The sequence below is a fragment of the Oncorhynchus kisutch genome, linkage group LG15 (genome assembly GCF_002021735.2).
Source record: "Oncorhynchus kisutch isolate 150728-3 linkage group LG15, Okis_V2, whole genome shotgun sequence".
Lineage (NCBI taxonomy): Eukaryota > Metazoa > Chordata > Actinopteri > Salmoniformes > Salmonidae > Oncorhynchus > Oncorhynchus kisutch.
This window is the reverse complement of record NC_034188.2, coordinates 53,822,117-53,840,713: the sequence shown is the minus strand read 5'-3', so window position 1 is coordinate 53,840,713 and position 18,597 is coordinate 53,822,117. Positions and strand designations below refer to the sequence as shown.

The 18,597-nt window shown below is 41.6% G+C and overlaps 1 protein-coding gene across 1 annotated transcript; it reads left to right on the top strand.

Moving 5' to 3' along the window:
• The first annotated feature begins 1,046 nt into the window (after nt 1-1,046).
• Nucleotides 1,047-15,278, top strand: LOC109905475 (cytochrome P450 2M1). Its single transcript, XM_020502870.2, has 9 exons — nt 1,047-1,271; nt 5,333-5,495; nt 5,647-5,796; nt 13,279-13,439; nt 13,605-13,781; nt 14,041-14,182; nt 14,384-14,568; nt 14,728-14,869; nt 15,087-15,278. Exons 1-9 carry the CDS (start codon nt 1,062-1,064, stop codon nt 15,275-15,277), a joined length of 1,521 nt encoding a protein of 506 aa, XP_020358459.1. The 5' UTR covers nt 1,047-1,061; the 3' UTR covers nt 15,278.
• Nucleotides 15,279-18,597: the final 3,319 nt, after the last annotated feature.

Below are 18,597 nucleotides of genomic sequence, written 5' to 3'. Positions count from 1 at the left end.
ACCCAACCAAGCCGCACTGCTTCTTAACACAGTGCCATCCAACCCGGAAGCCAGCCGCACCAATGTGTCGGAGGAAACACCGTGCACCTGGCCCGTGACATTTTCTGGTGTTATTGGAGACTGATGTGAAAGCACCTATCGTTCTTACTCTTCTCAACGAGCAGCGAGTGCTGCCGTGGGCCCCACCCCAGTCCAAAGCACTCACAGGCGGCCCAGTCCTCGCCCTGCAGTCAGAGCAGGAGATGTTCAACCCTCCGCGTCCAGGATGCAAATGAATCTCGCATGAAGGAAGCTGCCGCTGGCTGATCCCGCCCTGGCTTACATAAAAAAAAACAATGAACCTGAATTAGGGCCAGAATAGTTACCATAATTTTCTCACATTGCCATTGACAGTTTTTTTTCTATTGTCTCTTTTTGGTCTATTTAGATTGTTAATGTAGATTTTATACAAACAAAATGTAACAAATGTTATGGTTAAAAATGTTCATGTTTTACTGTGACTTGTTGTAGGCTCCTAAGTGGACCATAAGATTAAAAACCAAACCAAATTAAATAAAACATGAAAAACGATGTAACTCCGCCAGAGTGTCTCTTTTGAGTCACTTTTGCCGATCCCAAGACCGGATAATGGAGGAGGGTTGGAATTGTTACATTAAAAAAAACAAGATTCGATAGAAAGTTAATTTGTAGTTCTAAACATATTTAGGGTGTTTTTGACTCAGTCTCTCCCACGACGTTATTCCTCTGCCCGATAGCATCACAATTACATTCACATGGGCAATTATACAAATTAGGCAATGATGTAATTTAGCGACTTAACTAGAGACATTTAGGACAGCCAATAGCTACTTTCCTTACTGAGGAGTTGGCAACACTGCACAATATTTGCACAGTTACTTGGCTTTCTTGTCAATATAATGGATCATCACTGATGAAACTCACAACTGTGCAAACTATTGCACAACTTCAACTTCTATCCACTTTTTGCAGTAGAAGGCTATGACCCGGTACAGCATAAAGCTTTCCGATATCAGATTTTCTGTTAACTCCGTAGGCGATCAATGTCCTCGACTCTACTGAAGATGGATGTACTTCATATTTTGCAGACGAACTTTGTGTCTATTGTAATCGGATTTGTCGTTATTATTTTATTGTGGATGAATCGAGGCAAACAAAGCAACTCACGTTTGCCTCCTGGTCCTTCACCGATTCCTCTGCTTGGTAACTTGTTACGAATGGATGTGAAAGCGCCATACAAGCTCTACATGCAGGTCAGTCAAATACTTGAGCTAGATCAGTGGGCAAGGTTAGGTCAAAGATGCAGAATCAGGTGTAGAATGGGATATCCATTTAATTACTTTTCCACAGAACTTGGCAAAAATTTATTATTTGCATTAATACAAGCTAAATGTAGGCGAGATTATTATTGTTTTACATTATTTTCTGTGTTGGTTACTTTAGCAACAAAGCAGTTCAGTATTTTCATGTGACTGCTTAGTTACCAGCCTTCTGTACATTTTAATTGAATTGCCCCTCTTGGTTCAATATTCATTCATGTATACTACATGCATGTATTTGAGAACTGAAAAAGTGTGTGTGTGTGTGTATATATATATCGATTACATAAATACATTTGTGGAATTTCTTTCCTTCTTCTTTGAGCCAATCAGTTGTGTTGTGACAAGGACATTTTCTGTTTTGACTGACCTTCATGTCTTAAAGTAATGATGGACTGTCGTTTCTCTTTGATTATTTGAGTTGATCTTGCCATAATATGGACTAGGTCTTTTACCAAATAGGGTTATCTTCTGTATACCACCCCTACCTTTTCACAATACAACTGATTGGCTCAAATGAATTCATTTGTAGATTTTCTTTCCTTCTTATCTTTTAAGAAGGCACACCGGTTAATTGAAAAGCATTCCAGGTGACTATCTCATAAAGCTGGTCAAGAGAATGCCAAGAGTGTGCAAAGCTGTCATCAAGGCAAATGGTGGCTACTTTGAAAAATCTGAAATATATATTTTGATTTGAACACTTTTTTAGTTAATACATGATTCCATATGTGTTATTTCATAGTTTTGAGGTCTACACTATTATTCTACTATGTAGAAAATAATTAAAAAGAAAGAAAGACACCTACTCATTCAAGGGTTCACTTTTGACTGGTACTGTAGTTGCTTGTTTGTGCGTGTGTTGGTTTGCATGCTCAAACCCACAGCCTTTGTGCATTTACTACTACTACTGTAAAATGCAGTGATGAAAATGAAGTACATACTAACAATTAACGTCACACCTTGCAAAATTTGGACTTTTTGTATAATGTGATATTATACATGATATTGTAGATGAACTTTTGGTTGAAGAGATTTGTTGTGGCCAAAAAATGTCTGTCTCTCTAGTTGTAGGCCATCTGTTTGATGCTGTCTGGTCCAAACGAGTATGACATTGTTCCAACCTCACTTTGCGGAATTGAAAATGATGATGTTTGTCTTCCATAATTCAGATATACGGTACCAGTTAAAAGTTTGGACACACCTACTCATTCCAGGGGTTTATAAAAAAATAAAAAATATTTTCTACATTGATGAATAATAGAAGACACCAAAACTATGAAATAACACATGGAATCATGTAGTCAACAAAAAAGTGTTAAACAAAACGAAATATGTTTTATATGAGATTCTTCAAAGAAGCCACACTTTGCCTTGATGACAGCTTTGCACAATATTGGCAGTATTGTCACCTGGAATGCATTTCAGTTAACAGGTGTGCCTTGTTTAAAGTTAATTTGTGGAATTTCTTTCCTTCTTAATTAATGTATTTGAGACAATCAGTTGTGACAAGGTAGGGGTGGTACACAGAATATAGCCCTATTTGGTAAAAATCCATATTATGGCAAGAGCAGCTCAAATAGGCAAGAGAAATGACAGTCTATCATTACTTTAAGAGACGAAGGTCAGTCATTCCGAAAAACTTTGAAAGTTTCTTCAAGTGCAGTCGCAAAAACCATCAAGCGCTATGATGAAACTGTCTCTCATGAGGACCGGCACTGGAAAGGAAGACCCAGCGTTACCTCTGCTGCAGAGGATAAGTTCATTAGAGTTGATGAGTCCAAATTTGAGATTTTTGGTCAAGTGAGGCTTCTGTTTGCTCCTCATTACACACCACGGACCAACAAATATTCTTTACATCAACATAGGAATCACTACAACTTTTTACGTGACATCTTATACACTATATTAGGCCCAGCCTTTGGAACGTTGATCTTCCTAGATATGGCTACGATATTGTGATCACTACATCCAATGGACCTAGATACTGCTTTCAAGCCTATTTCTGCAGCATTAGTCATGATTTGGTCAATACATGTTGATTTCATTCCTGTGCTGTTTGTAACTACCCTGGTAGGTTGACTGATAACCTGAACTAGTGCGCAGCTCGATGAAAGCCAGTCAATATTTAAATCACCCAGAAAATATACCTCTGTTCATATCACATGCATTTCACAAATGTTATCCAGATACTGACTGTTAGCACTTGGTGGTCTATAGCAGCTTCTCACAAGGATGGGCTTTAGGTGAGGCAGATGAACCTGTAGCCATATTACTTCAACAGTATTTAACATGAGATCCTCTCTAATCTTTACAGGAATGTGGTTCTGAATATAATCAGCAACACCTCCACCACTCGCATTTCTGTCTGGTCTGTAAATGTTATAACCGTGTATTGCTACCACTGTATCAAAGGTATTATCCAAGTAGGTTTCAGAGATAGTCAACATATGAATGTCATCTGTTACTAGCAAGTTATTAATTTCATTAACTTTGTTTTTAAGCTACATATGTTAACGTGGGCTATTTTGAGCACTTTTCTGGATGCTTGCTTGTTTTCATTGCTTTACTGGGAACTTTAGCAGAAGTAGATATTCTCACGTTATTTATATTAGTGCAGGGTTAAACCATGCATATTGTTTATAAGAGATGTGATTTGGAGACTGTATTCTGTCATTTACTATTGTATCTTTTTTTATTTCTTTACTTGCAGACCACGCACGCACACACACACACACACACACTTTGGTTAAAGCAAGTTGCCAGGCCACTTAGTGCCTTATCCCATCCATACTACATACACTGTGCAGTGCTGTTCTGTGCATCTTAACCGTTATTAAACCACCTCAACTGGAATCCTACCTGTCTGTCATCTGTGCCTTTACCAGTGTAATGTAGTGATCATTAAACCATAATTCAGTCCGTGTATTGGTACTGTAGGATTCCGGTTCCATGTTTTACAGTAGCCAGACAGCGGGAGTGATATGCCATGTGAACTGTGTAATACCAGCATACTCCTGAGTAAAGATAAACTAAAGTATACAAACGCCCCTACCTCAGTTCTTATAAACATAAGCAATCTAAATAACTGTGGATGTTACAACCAGCACACGGGAGGGAATACAAAGTAAACCTAACCTAAAGAATATACAGTCCACCAAGTCCTCACTTTCAGGTGTGGTTAAATGGTCCGTCACGCTCGTTGTATGGATGAGACCAAGGCACAGTGTGATGTGAATACATCTTCTATTTTAATGAAACAAAGAACACTTCAACAAACTTACAAAACGACCGTGACAGCTATATAGAATAAGTACAGGCAACTAATACATAGACAATTACCCAAGGAATATGGCTGCCTAAATATGGTTCCCAATCAGAGACAATGATAAACAGCTGCCTCTAATTGAGAACCAATCTAGGCAACCGTAGACATACAAAACACCTAGACTAGTTAACAACCCCATAAACATACAAAAATCCTAGACAGGAGAAAAACCCAACAAACCGCCCCTCATCACACCCTGACCTAACCAAAATAATAAAGAAAACAAAGATAACTAAGGTCAGTGCGTGACATGGTCCTCTTATTGGCTCTGCCTATATATATCGCAAAGCATATGAATTGAAAGGTTATGGAGCAAACAATTCAATTATCACAACACAGGTTGTAATATGGATTGGGGGGGCTCGACTTCCTCAGTGATTTTACCCACACACCGCTACTGTTGGGAACATAAAATGACATGCTATAAATACACTTATTTTGACACATTTTCTATATCTAAGTGAGTATAATGTACTCTATCAATTTGCCACTGCATTTCTTGCTCTCTTGTGTCTCTCCATCACTTATCCAAAGGAATAGCAAGGCCACAATCATTTCACTTCCATGTCATACATCCCAGGACTGTCAGCTGTGCTCCATATAAACCTGGGATCTGAGACATCACTGTACAAGTTCCCTAACTATAATCCTGTGGTTCTTCTCTCCTCAGCTCAGTAAGAAGTATGGCTCAGTGTTTACTGTATGGCTGGGCTCCAAACCTGTAGTGGTGATCTCTGGCTTTCAGGCTATCAAGGATGCTTTTGTCACACAAGGAGAAGAGTTCAGCGGCAGAGCCAACTACCCCGTGATCATGACAGTCTCTAAAGGATATGGTTGGTGATTTATATATATATTTTTAATGGGAGTGGTTAGGTGTCATTGTCCTTGCCAAAGTCAGTCTGTGTGGAAATTACGTTACATTAGGTTTATGTTATGCTATTCTAATTCTTCCTCTTTGTGCTTCTGTCATACTGTTTACTGTAGGGGTGATGGTGAGCAGTGGGAAGAGATCAAAAGATCTTCGCAGGTTCTCGCTGATGACCCTGAAAACCTTTGGGATGGGGCGCAGGAGCATCGAAGAACGTGTCCAAGAAGAGGCTAAGATGCTGGTGAAAGCCTTCGGTGAATATGGAGGTAGGTTGTTTTTCTTAGTATTTTTCTTGCCTTTGAAATACATTTTATAATAACTTTATGGGCAATATTACTCAGGTTGTTGGAATGTAAGAAACTGAAGATAAATGGTTTATTGCAGAATATAGTAACAGTAAAACCCATGGGGTGTACAGGGTTTTTATAGTATAGACATGTAATTTACCTGTAAACATGTACCTTTTTAAGTTCTGAGGGATTGCTGCTGTTTGAGGTCGTTTTGATTAGAAATCACGGTTTAAATGTTTTTTTAAACATGAAGTGCAGTATGCATTATGTGGGTTGAATGTTGTTATAACACAGAATGAAACAATCAATACAAGTGTTTGCCCGTTATTCATTTATTAACCCATCATTTCTTCACATTACTTTACTTTCCTTATTTTCAGCCACTTGCAAATTTATCTCATCGGAGAAAGCATTCGAGCGAAACAACGCCCCTCTGTCTCACGGACACTATTCAGACCCCTTGACTTTCCACATTTTGTTACGTTACAGCCCTATTCTAAAATGGATTAAATAATTTTTTCCCTCATCAGTCTACACACAATACCCCATAATGACAAAGTGTAAACAGGTTTTTAGAAAATGTAAAAAAATGTATACAAATAAAAAAGACACCTTATTTACATAAGTCAGACCCTTTGCTATGAGACCCAAAATTGAGCACTGGTGCATCCTGTTTCCGTTGATCATCCTTGATGTTTCTACAACTTGATTGGAGTCCACCTGTGGTAAATTCAATTGATTGGACATGATTTGGAAAGGCACGCACCTGTCTATATAAGGTCCCACAGTTGACAGTGCATGTCAGGGCAAAAACCAAGCCATGAGGTCGAAGGAATTGTCCGTAGAGCTCCGAGACAGGATTGTGTCGAGGCACAGATCTGGGGAAGGGTACCAAATAATTTCTTCAGCATTGAAGTTTACCAAGAACACAGTGGCCTCAAATGTTTTAATTGAAGAAGTTTGGAACCACCATGATTCTTCCGAGAAGGACAGCATCCGAGTCGCCTCTTCACTGTTGACGTTGAGACTGGTGTTTTGCGGGTACTATTTAATTAAGCTTTAATGAAGCTGAAGAAAGTGCTTTGTTTCTGGCCATTTTGAGCCTGTAATCGAACCCAGAAATGCAGATTTTTCTTATTTTGGAAAAGTTTTATTGACACAATTCCTTTAAAATCAGCTCATACATTTTTTACATCATTTATACACATAAAAACGGCAACAAAGCATAAAACACAGCATTTGAAAGTTACATTTAAATTTGTTAAAAAGTACAAAAAGTTAAAACCAATGAAAACAACCATGAATAAAAGTACTTTCCTTGTAAAAACATCAAATCTGTAAAAGCCATTTAAAATGTGTACTAATGATCTAACAAAGGTGAAACATTTTTAAGACATGAAAAACATGTTAAAAAGCCACTTTGTTAAAAGGCTGTCTTCAGCCCCTTGTACAGGAGCGGGGTGAGTCTTTATCAAGCTCACCTCATCCTGCTCTTCTGAATAGATCATCGTCCCGTCCTTCGGGGCCCAGAGGAGATCCCTCCCCTAGGCGCCGCAGTGCTGTCAGGCCGTGGCCGCCGGGACCTAGGGTGTTGTGGGGGACCCTTCGCCTGGGGTCGAGGCCCCCTTCCTTCCGTACCACCCCAGGGCTTCCGTGGCTACCATGGCCACTGCCTGGGGGGTGGTCTCTACGTTTTTCGCTACCAGCAGGTTACGGGAGGACCACAGTGCTTCCTTCAGGCACGTGAGGGTGGGCCAGAGCTTGGTGAAGGTCTTCGATGGAATGGGCCTGCGGCCCACCCCATACAGCACGAGCTGAGGTGTTAGGTCCTCCCCTGCTGGCAGACACGAGGTGATCAGGGGGCCTGCTTCCTTCCACAGGTCCCTGGCGGCTCTGCACTCCCAGAGCATGTGCCTCACCAACTCTTCTTGGCCGTAGCCTGGTCGGGGGCACGCGGATGTCCTCGCCAGTGCATAACGGCCCTGACCGGGAGGATCTCGTGGGCGACCATCCAGGACAGGTCCCGATGCCGATTCGGGAGAGCAGGATGGGCCACGTTGCGCCAAACCGTTGTGGGCTCACCTATAGCGAGCCCGCGCACTGGACATACTGGTTCCCGATCCTGCACAAGAGAGAGAAGAGAGCGGTGTTTTGTTAAGACCGTGACTGTTTCTTTTTCCAGTTTAAAATGTCTTAACTTCTGGAGCTGGACGTAGGGCGGGGGTAGCAGGAAAGAGATTGGGGCTCGCAGGTCGACTGGGATCAGCCTCAGAGTCCTGAGGTAAGATCCCAGCCAGAACCGTGCGAGGGCCTGAGTCTTGTTGTTGACCGGAGGAGGTGGCAAGAGTCAGATGTAGCGGCTGCCCAGGAACAAGTAGAGGTCAGGCAAGCCTTTCCCCCCCTTGGACCTGGGCCTCTTGACCACCTCCCTCCTCAGCCTCTCCCACTTGCCTCCCCACAGGAAGTAAAAAAGCATCCGCTCCAGGTCTAAAATACTCCTTCGAGGGGGGATAAAAACAAAACTGATTAATAAAAGCACAGGTAAAATCACAGCTTTAATGATTAAAACCTTGCCCTCAAAAGTCAGCTGTCGTAGTCCCCAAAAACCCAGTCTCTGTCTTACCGTCCCCAGGATTCCACTCCAGTTACCGCTCCCTCCTCCCCCCCCGGTCAAACTTTACCCCCAGTACCCTTATGTCCGTCGGTTTAACTGTCAGAGGTAGTCTGGTCAAGTCTGGGTCTGCCCATGGGCCGAAGAATTGGGCCTCTGTCTTGTCTCTGTTCAGTCTCGCCCCAGAGGCTCGTCCGTACCAGTCAGTCCTGTCCAGAGTCCTGTCGACGGATAAAAGGTCGGTACATAAAATGTTGACGTCGTCCATGTAAAAGACGCACTTGGCGGTCATCCCCCCACTCCCCGGGATACCCACCCCACTGATCCCTTGGTCCCTTCTCAAGACCTGTGCCAGTGGTTCAATACAGGCCACGAACAGAAGAGGAGATAACGGACAGCCCTGACGGACGCCGCAGTGTACTCCCACTGCTTTTGACAGATGCCCATTTACAAGGATTTTGCTGGTGATGTCCCCATACAGCAGTCCCACCCAAGCTAAGAACCTGCCCGGGAAACCCATTTTTTGCAGTACCTTAAAGAGGTACTGGTGCGAGACCCGATCAAAGGCTTTTTCAAAATCTAAATTTAGGACTAGAAGCCGCATGTTTCTGTCTCTCGCATAACAGATGGCATCTCGGATCAGTATCAGGCTGTCCGTGATCTTCCTTCCGGGCACGGCACAGGTTTGGTCCGGGTGGATCACCTCCGCTAAAACAGAAGACATTCTGAGTGTTAAAACCTTGGTAAAAAGTTTACAATCAAAGTTTAAAAGGGTAATCAGTCTCCAGTTTTTCAGGTCCGTCCTGTCGTTTTTCTTGTATAAAAGAGTCACGATCCCCACTCTAAAACTATCGGGTAGTCTGTCGAGGTGTTCGAAGTCAGTAAAAACAGTCAGAAGTTCGTCGGCTAAAACATCCCAAAAGGTCAGATAAAACTCCAAAGGGAGGCCGTCCTCCCCCGTTTTTTTACCCCTCGATTTCTGTCCTCGTCAGGTCTTTTTTCAGGTCGTCTGTATTGGGTAAGGTCTTGTCGATGTATGTTAAAATGTCCCCCATTGTTCCCTCGCACACATCTTTTACCCCAAACAGTTCCCCATAAAAGTCCTCGACCACTTCCTTTATTCCCTCTGTGTCTGTTTTTAAAACCCCGTCCTTGTTTCTCAATCCTGTCATAATCCTACCCGTACTAACAATTTTCTTAAAAAAGTACCTAGTGCACTTCTCCCCCTCTTCTAATTCCCTTTCCTTGCTTCTTAAAACAACCCCCTTGCTTCTCTGTTCTGCTAAAAGTGCCATTTCCTTTTTTACTTCTTTAATTTCTTGGTTAAAATCAAGGCCCTGTTGGCATAGGTTAAAATACCTTTCCAGTCGCTTTTGCAGTCCCACCATGCGTCTATCTTTTTCTTTGCTTTTTTTCTTTCCTATCTCTCTAAAAAAGGTCCTCGTCCTTCCCTTCACCATTTCCCACCACTGTGCTCGCGTGTCAAAGAAGTCCTGTAGCGTCTGCCACTGGCTGAACTGCTCTCTCGACTGACTAACTACTCTATCATCTTCTAAAAGGGAGCAGTTCAATTTCCAGGGCCCTCTTCCCACAGTCACACCCGAAGTTAGTGAAAGGGTGCACGTCAGCATTACGTGATCTGAGAAGAAAGCAGGGGTTATTCTAGCATCAGTTGGGGGACAGTCCCGGGTAAACAGATAATCAATGCGAGGGGCTCTGGTGCCATCACCACTGGTCCAGGTGAAGCCCTCCTCTCTTGGATGCAGGGTTTTAAAACAGTCAGTCAGTTTAAAATCCCTGCACAGCCCTTGCAATAAAACACTTGACCTGTCTACCTTAAAATCCCCTCCTGCCCCTCTCCTGTCTGCTCTACTGAAAACACAGTTAAAATCCCCACCCACCACTAGAGGATCCCTCCCTAGCATGTGGGACTGCAGGTCTTCTAAAAGTGTGCACCGGTCATGTTTATCGTTAAAACCATACACATTTAGCACGTTAAAATCCCTCCCCATAAAAGTACAATTTGCTAAAAGAGCACGCCCACCTACCACTACCGTGCTCCCCTTCACCACCACCTGTGTGGTCTTGATTAAAATGGCAACACCGTTGTTCTTGTTCAAATTGGAACCACTCCAAATGGAGGGCCCGTGCTGCCACTTATCCTCCCATTTCCAGTAAGAGGATAAAAAGGGTAGACCACACTCCTGTAGTAAAAACACATCACTTTCTAAAAAGGATCAAACCGACTGTGCTCTTGTTGCTGTTCTTACACTCCTCACATTTATAGTGGTCATTTTAAAAGCCATAAAAGGGGTGAATAAAAACAGTGCTAAAAGAAAAAGCATTGAACAGTTAAAAGGGGGTTAGTTTTCAGGGACTTTCTCTCTCTCCCTCTGGGGTAAAGGGGTTTGGAAGGGAGAGGAGGTTAAAACAGGACTTAAAAAGGAGACTTGATTGGGGGAGTTGGAGGGGAAGGTTCTGGGTTCTTCCTCCCCCTGGGAGCTCTCCCACTCTACCTTTCCCTTTTTCTCCTCACCCTGTTCGGGGTCAGAGAGCTCCTCAACGTTTCTTTTACGTGGGGGGAGGTGTTCCTCCAGAATCTCCCCCTCCTCCCCCGTACCTTCTGACACCGTCTCCATGGTGCTTTCCGACACCGACACTATTATATCTGACCCACTTGGGGAGCTTTCGCTGAACATCCACAAATGCTGATGCTCCAGATACTTTGAAGATGGCCAGTTGTATTGCTTCTTTAATGAGAACAGTTTTCAGCTGTGCTAACATTTGCAAAAGGGTTTTCTTGTCACGGTTGTGTGGAGAGACTGATCAAGGCGCAGCGTGATTAAAGTTCCACTTATTTATTTAAGCGAAACTTCCGAACAAAAATAAACAAACAACGAACCGTGACATCATCGGTGCTACATGCACTAACTCAAAACAGTATCCCACACAGCAGGTGGAAACAGGGAACAGTTAAGTATGATCCCCAATTAGAGACAACGAACCTCAGCTGCCTCTAATTGGGAACCATACCAAGAGCACCAACATAGAAATAATTAACCTAGAACAACCCCTAGTGACGCCCTGACCTACTATACCATAGAGAACCAAGGGCTCTCTATGGTCAGGGCGTGACATTTCTAATGATCAATTAGCCTTTTAAAATGATATGTTGTGTTAGCTAATTCAAGATTGTCATTGGAACACGAGTGATGGTTGCTGATAATGGGCCTCTGTGCGCCTATGTAGATATTCCATAAAAAAATCAGCCGTTTCCAGCTACAATAGTCATTTACAACTTAACAATGTCTACATTGTATTTCTGAACAATTTTATGTTATTTTAATGGACACATTTTTTTGCTTTTCTTTCAAAAACAAGGACATTTCTAAGGGACCTCAAACCTTTGAACAGTAGTGTATGTAAATTACATATTTCTGGTTTTTATTTTTATAAATTTGCTAAAATTTCTAAACCTGTTTTTGCTTTGTCATTATGGGCTATTGTGTGTCGATGGATGAGGGGGAAAAAAGGCTGTAACATAACGTGGATAAAGTCAAGGGGTCTGAAAGGTATGACATGCCATACTTTTTTGTCCAGACAGCATCAGATACATGGGCTACACATACATGTCCTCAGACCCCACCACAATGGCATTGTCAGCAGCACCTGTCCTTTTTACCAAATAAATGTAAGATTTAATTTGAACAAGAAATTATCTTTCTTTTCTCTGCCCTGCTCAGAAAGTGCCTCATTTTGCTGCAGCTTAATTTCAATAAGTTACTTTTGCAATAATATTGTGGGAACTGTAAGGGTGGAATGGTCCATTATTATGAACCTGTCCGTGGGTGATTAATGGGGCGGCAGGGCAGCCTAGTGGGTAGAGTGTTGAACTTGTAGTAACCGAAAGGTTGCAAGTTCAAATCCCCGAGCTGACAAGGTACAAATCTGTCATTCTGCCCCTAAACAGGCAGTTAACCCACTGTTCCTAGGCCGTCATTGAAAATAAGAATTTGTTCTTAACTGACTTGCCTAGTTAAATAAATTAATAAAAGTTTCTACTATTATGAGAAACTTTGATTATATTGATATGAAATATATGTATGGAAATAAGATATTTGTGTACCATGAATTATTATTGGATGGATTAATTTACTTTTTTCAAAGCCTTTCCCCCCCCCCCAACAATGTGGCCTCATCAACCTGGGCACAGTGGCCAGGCAAACCCCCCCCCTCCCTCCCAATTTCCCTTGCAAACTTAAAGCTTCCTGCAGATGTTTCTGCTTCTGAACCAACCTGATCATGCAAGACAGAATGAGAGCGACGAGCTGAGCAGTACACAACAGCGGGTTGGGGGGGGCCTCGAGTGGTGCATGGGGGGGGCATCAAGCTTTGAAATGATTTATTTAAAACAACAAAGATATTATGCCCAGCTCACGAGCGAGGCCCCTTGATCATGTGAGCCTAATAGTAATTCCACCATTGGTTAAACCTCCACACTACAAAACCAGACAGAGCACTTTCCCAGGGCCTGCCTGTCCCTCCAGGACCCTAGCGGTAACGTTTGTTTTCTAATCAGTGTAACTGAGATACATTATTCTGTAATCCATGTAACTGTATACATTATTCTCAGTATATTATCTTCAGCAAGGTTTTTACGCTAAACATGTCATTGGAAAGGTACCATTTTACGTTAAAATACATGGAAAATTGAGTGTTTAATTCAAACGTAGTTGTTGCTTCTCACAGCTATTTCTAAAAGTTTCACCATCACAATATTATATATGGATAACCAATCAGGTATTTTAAAAGTATCTGTGTGTTCTTGCCTTCCTTCTCTAATCTAGATTCAGTTGTCAATCCCAAAGAATTGCTTTGCAATTGTGTTGGCAATGTGATCTGCTCCATAGTCTTTGGGCACAGGTTTGAAAATGACGACCCAATGTTTCAGCTCATCCAAAAGGCTGTTGATGCCTACTTCCTTGTACTCAGCAGCCCTATTGGAGCGGTACAGTAACTTTTCAGCTCATCTCTTTTCATAGAATCTTCCATTGCTCCCAACGCCCTGCTAAACTGAAGGTCTATCACAGTAATTGCACAAAATGTCCTTGGGCTGACCAAGCCATTGTTTTCACTAACAAAACCCCCTCCCCTTCCATCCCCTTTCTTTAAGATGTACAACATGTTCCCTAGAATCGTTTGGTGCTTTCCAGGCAAACACCATGAGATGTTTGCTATCGTAAACAAGGCCAAAGATTACATACAAGGGCAAGCAGAAATCCGTCTTAAAACCCTTAACATCTCTGAACCTCAGGACTTCATCGAGGCCTTCCTGGTTAAAATGATGGAGGTAGAAAACACATCATGATCCTCACATTGGAGGTTGAACCTCTTACACATTATGAAAATATGGAATGTGGCTTGAATTAAGATACCATCCATGTCCACTTATGTGAGTTTGGCTATCATGAGTGAATAGACAAGTGAGAGGCCAATCTCTGGTTTTCCAACGTATTTAGAGGCAATAAGTATGTGGAGATGGCAACAACTAGCCACCAGATGTCGCTGTTTACTTACATAACTGATGGTGACTTATTCTCTTCTCTTAGGAGAAAGATGATCCTAACACTGAGTTCAACAATGATAATATGGTGATGACTGCATGGAGCCTGTTTGCTGCTGGAACAGAAACCACATCATCCACCCTAAGACAATCATTTCTGATGATGATAAAGTACCCTCACATTCAAGGTACCCTACTACCCAAGTCTTTATCGATTGTGTCCAAGTCACCTAGACCTATTAGATAACATTGTAATACAAAAAAGTATAATTCTGGACTATGAATTGTTTAAAATGTGTTAATACGATGTGACATGTAATAACTCCAACAACAATCCGTACATAGTATCAGTGCAACATATTATAAAGTGTGACTTAAATCTTCCTAAGAGAGTGTTCAGAAGGAGATAGATGAGGTGATTGGCTCAAGAGTGCCCACGGTTGACGACAGAGTTAAAATGCCCTACACGGATGCTGTCATTCACGAAGTCCAGCGATACATGGACCTCAGTCCCACCTCTGTACCCCACAAAGTGATCAGAGATACAGAGTTCTACAACTACCACATTCCAGAGGTGACCACAATTGTGTAACTGTACAACCACTGAATGTTCAATCTCACTGTATCTTGTTTGACGTGGTGGAACTGTTGTTTAAAAAAGATGATTTACATTTTATGGATCAACATGCATTTTTCATAGCAAGTGATGGGTGTTATTTTGTCATTCTTTCAGGGTACCATGGTCCTGCCTCTGCTGTCCTCTGTGCTTGCTGATCCCAAACTGTTTAAAAACCCAGATGAGTTTGACCCAGAGAACTTCCTGGATGAAAATGGAGTCTTTAAGAAAAATGATGGATTCTTTGCTTTTGGAGTGGGTAAGATCATGGTCCAAGTAGTTTGTGGATTATGTGTTAAAATCAAGAAACCTAGTGGCCTGGGGTGGTCTTGCAGTCGACGGTAAGCTGCTGCCTCTCTGGAGGTACTATGTTCCGCTGCCAGCATGGGTTTGGTTTGAATCTGACCCGCTGCTTATCAGCACACTCTCCTAATAACTTTCCTGTATCTCTCTATCCTATCCACAAAAAAAAACAGGGAAGCGGGCTTGTCCTGGGGAGGCTCTGGCCAGAGTGGAGCTCTTTCTCTTCTTTACCTCCCTCCTGCAGCGCTTCACTTTCACCGGCACCAAACCTCCAGAGGAGATCAACATCGAGCCATCGTGCTCCAGCTTTGGCCGCGTGCCGCATTCCTATGATTGCTACATCAAACTCAGGACTGAGGAGTGACCACTTTACTGTGGAGACGTCACAGGCTCAGCTTCACAGTCAGCTGCTTGTCATTATATAGTAACCATAGCCTTACATTTACCACCTTTTTTTTCTTGTAGACAACTATATAAGCGTTAGTGAGTCGTATGCCTCTTGCTATCATCCTCAGGTAGGATCTCTAAAGTATGGGTTGATATTTTAATGCTAATAAGCAACTGTAAGCAACTGAAATTGGTCTTGTTTTGTAGGTTGTTACGTGGTTAGGACTGTACATCTATACTGGCAAAGTACTTAGGGGTACTGTACACTATGTATACTGTGGGGGTCACTTTGTTATTCTGCTGATATATTGTAACAACATTTGGTTGTCATTTTTGCTTCAACTAATAAATAGTACTGCACACTTCAGCCAGATTCAAACAATATCTTGTGTGTCCAGACCTGTCATTAATAAGCAAGCTTCGTGTTCCAATTACCTGCTCACATATAACTGTTGTTTTGGCCTTAAGTGTAGACACACAAGTATAGCCATATCCATGTCCACATATAATATCTGTTTGACAGAAGAAGAACACTGTTACTGGAATGTTAGTGGTTACCAGAAAAATGTATCAACTAACTCATGAAAATAGTGACTTGTAACCTTTTCTGAAAATGTTTACGTAACAGCCTCATTCTAAAATTGATTACACACAATACCCCAGAATGACAAAGTGAAAACAGATTTTTTGACATTTTTGGAAATCTATTTATCACATTACCTAAGTATTCATACCCTTTACTCAGTACTTTGTTGAAGCACCTTTGGCAACGATTACAACCTCAAATCAAATCAAAATGTCTTTGTCACATACACATGGTTAGCAGATGTTAATGCGAGTGTAGCGAAATGCTTGTGCTTCTAGTTCCGACCATGCAGTAATATCTAACAAGTAATATAACCTCACAATTTAACAACTACCTTATACACACAAGTGTAAAGGAATGAATACAAATATCTACATAAAAAATATATGAATGAGTGATGCCCAAACGGCATAGGCTAGATGCAGTAGATGGTATAGAGTACAGTATATACATATGAGATGAGTGATGTAGGGTATGAAAACATTATGTAAAGTGGCATTGTTTAAAGTGGCTAGTTACACAATTCATTACATCAAGATGGCAAGATGCAGTAGATGGTATAGCGTACAGTATATACAGTGCCTTGCGTAAGTATTCGGCCCCCTTGAACTTTGCGACCTTTTGCCACATTTCAGGCTTCAAACATAAAGATATAAAACTGTATTTTATAAGTGGGACACAATCATGAAGTGGAACGACATTTATTGGATATTTCAAACTTTTTTAACAAATCAAAAACTGAAAAATTGGGCGTGCAAAATTATTAGCCCCTTTACTTTCAGTGCAACAAACTCTCTCCAGAAGTTCAGTGAGGATCTCTGAATGATCCAATGTTGACCTAAATGACTAATGATGATAAATACAATCCACCTGTGTGTAATCAAGTCTCCGTATAAATGCACCTGCACTGTGATAGTCTCAGAGGTCCGTTAAAAGCGCAGAGAGCATCATGAAGAACAAGGAACACACCAGGCAGGTCAGAGATACTGTTGTGAAGAAGTTTAAAGCCGGATTTGGATACAAAAAGATTTCCCAAGCTTTAAACATCCCAAGGAGCACTGTGCAAGCGATAATATTGAAATGGAAGGAGTATCAGACCACTGCAAATCTACCAAGACCTGGCCGTCCCTCTAAACTTTCAGCTCATACAAGGAGAAGACTGATCAGAGATGCAGCCAAGAGGCCCATGATCACTCTGGATGAACTGCAGAGATCTACAGCTGAGGTGGGAGACTCTGTCCATAGGACAACAATCAGTCGTATATTGCACAAATCTGGCCTTTATGGAAGAGTGACAAGAATAAAGCCATTTCTTAAAGATATCCATAAAAAGTGTCGTTTAAAGTTTGCCACAAGCCACCTGGGAGACACACCAAACATGTGGAAGAAGGTGCTCTGGTCAGATGAAACCAAAATTGAACTTTTTGGCAACAATGCAAAACGTTATGTTTGGCGTAAAAGCAACACAGCTCATCACAATGAACACACCATCCCCACTGTCAAACATGGTGGTGGCAGCATCATGGTTTGGGCCTGCTTTTCTTCAGCAGGGACAGGGAAGATGGTTAAAATTGATGGGAAGATGAATGGAGCCAAATACAGAACCATTCTGGAAGAAAACCTGATGGAGTCTGCAAAAGACCTGAGACTGGGACGGAGATTTGTCTTCCAACAAGACAATGATCCAAAACATAAAGCAAAATCTACAATGGAATGGTTCAAAAATAAACATATCCAGGTGTTAGAATGGCCAAGTCAAAGTCCAGACCTGAATCCAATCGAGAATCTGTGGAAAGAACTGAAAACTGCTGTTCACAAATGCTCTCCATCCAACCTCACTGAGCTCGAGCTGTTTTGCAAGGAGGAATGTGAAAAAATTTCAGTCTCTCGATGTGCAAAACTGATAGAGACATACCCCAAGTGACTTACAGCTGTAATCGCAGCAAAAGGTGGCGCTACAAAGTATTAACTTAAGGGGGCTGAATAATTTTGCACGCCCAATTTTCCAGTTTTTGATTTGTTAAAAAAGTTTGAAATATCCAATAAATGTCGTTCCACTTCATGATTGTGTCCCACTTGTTGTTGATTCTTCACAAAAAAATACAGTTTTATATCTTTATGTTTGAAGCCTGAAATGTGGCAAAAGGTCGCAAAGTTCAAGGGGGCCGAATACTTTCGCAAGGCACTGTAACTGTTGTTTTGGACTTGTGTAGACACACAAGTATATCCATGTACACATATATCTGTTTGACAGAAGCAGAACACTGCGACTGGAATGTTAGAGGTTACCAGAAAAATAAATCAATTAACTCATGAAAATAGTCTTGTGATGGTACAACACAATTTGCATATGCTTTTGACACAATGGTTGTGATTGGCACAACTGATATTATTGGTTGTGCCAGATTTTGCTGCAATGACTCCAACCAAACTCTTGCTATGGTTGTTAATCAGTCTCTCACGTCGCTGTGGAGAAGTTTTGGCCCACTCTTGCATGCAGAACTTCTTTAACTTTCAAGCATTAACTGCTCGTTTCAAGTCTTGCCACAACAGCTCAATTGGGATATGGTCTGGACTTTTGATAACTTTGTTCATTAAATAAATTAAATAAGTATACATTTGGTTTGTTATTTGTAAATGCAGGTTTCCCTTATCTAATAAGATCTGAAAGTAATCAGTTTTAAAAAATGTGCAACAATAGAGAAAATCAG

Bases quoted from the DNA above. Each gene is read 5' to 3' on its own strand.
- LOC109905475 (XM_020502870.2), top strand. From the start codon at position 1,062: ATGTCCTCGACTCTACTGAAGATGGATGTACTTCATATTTTGCAGACG. The intron at 13,440-13,604 runs GTACAGTAACTT...CCTTTCTTTAAG, and splicing joins TCAGCAGCCCTATTGGAGCG to ATGTACAACATGTTCCCTAG. The intron at 14,569-14,727 runs GTGACCACAATT...TCATTCTTTCAG, and splicing joins ACAACTACCACATTCCAGAG to GGTACCATGGTCCTGCCTCT.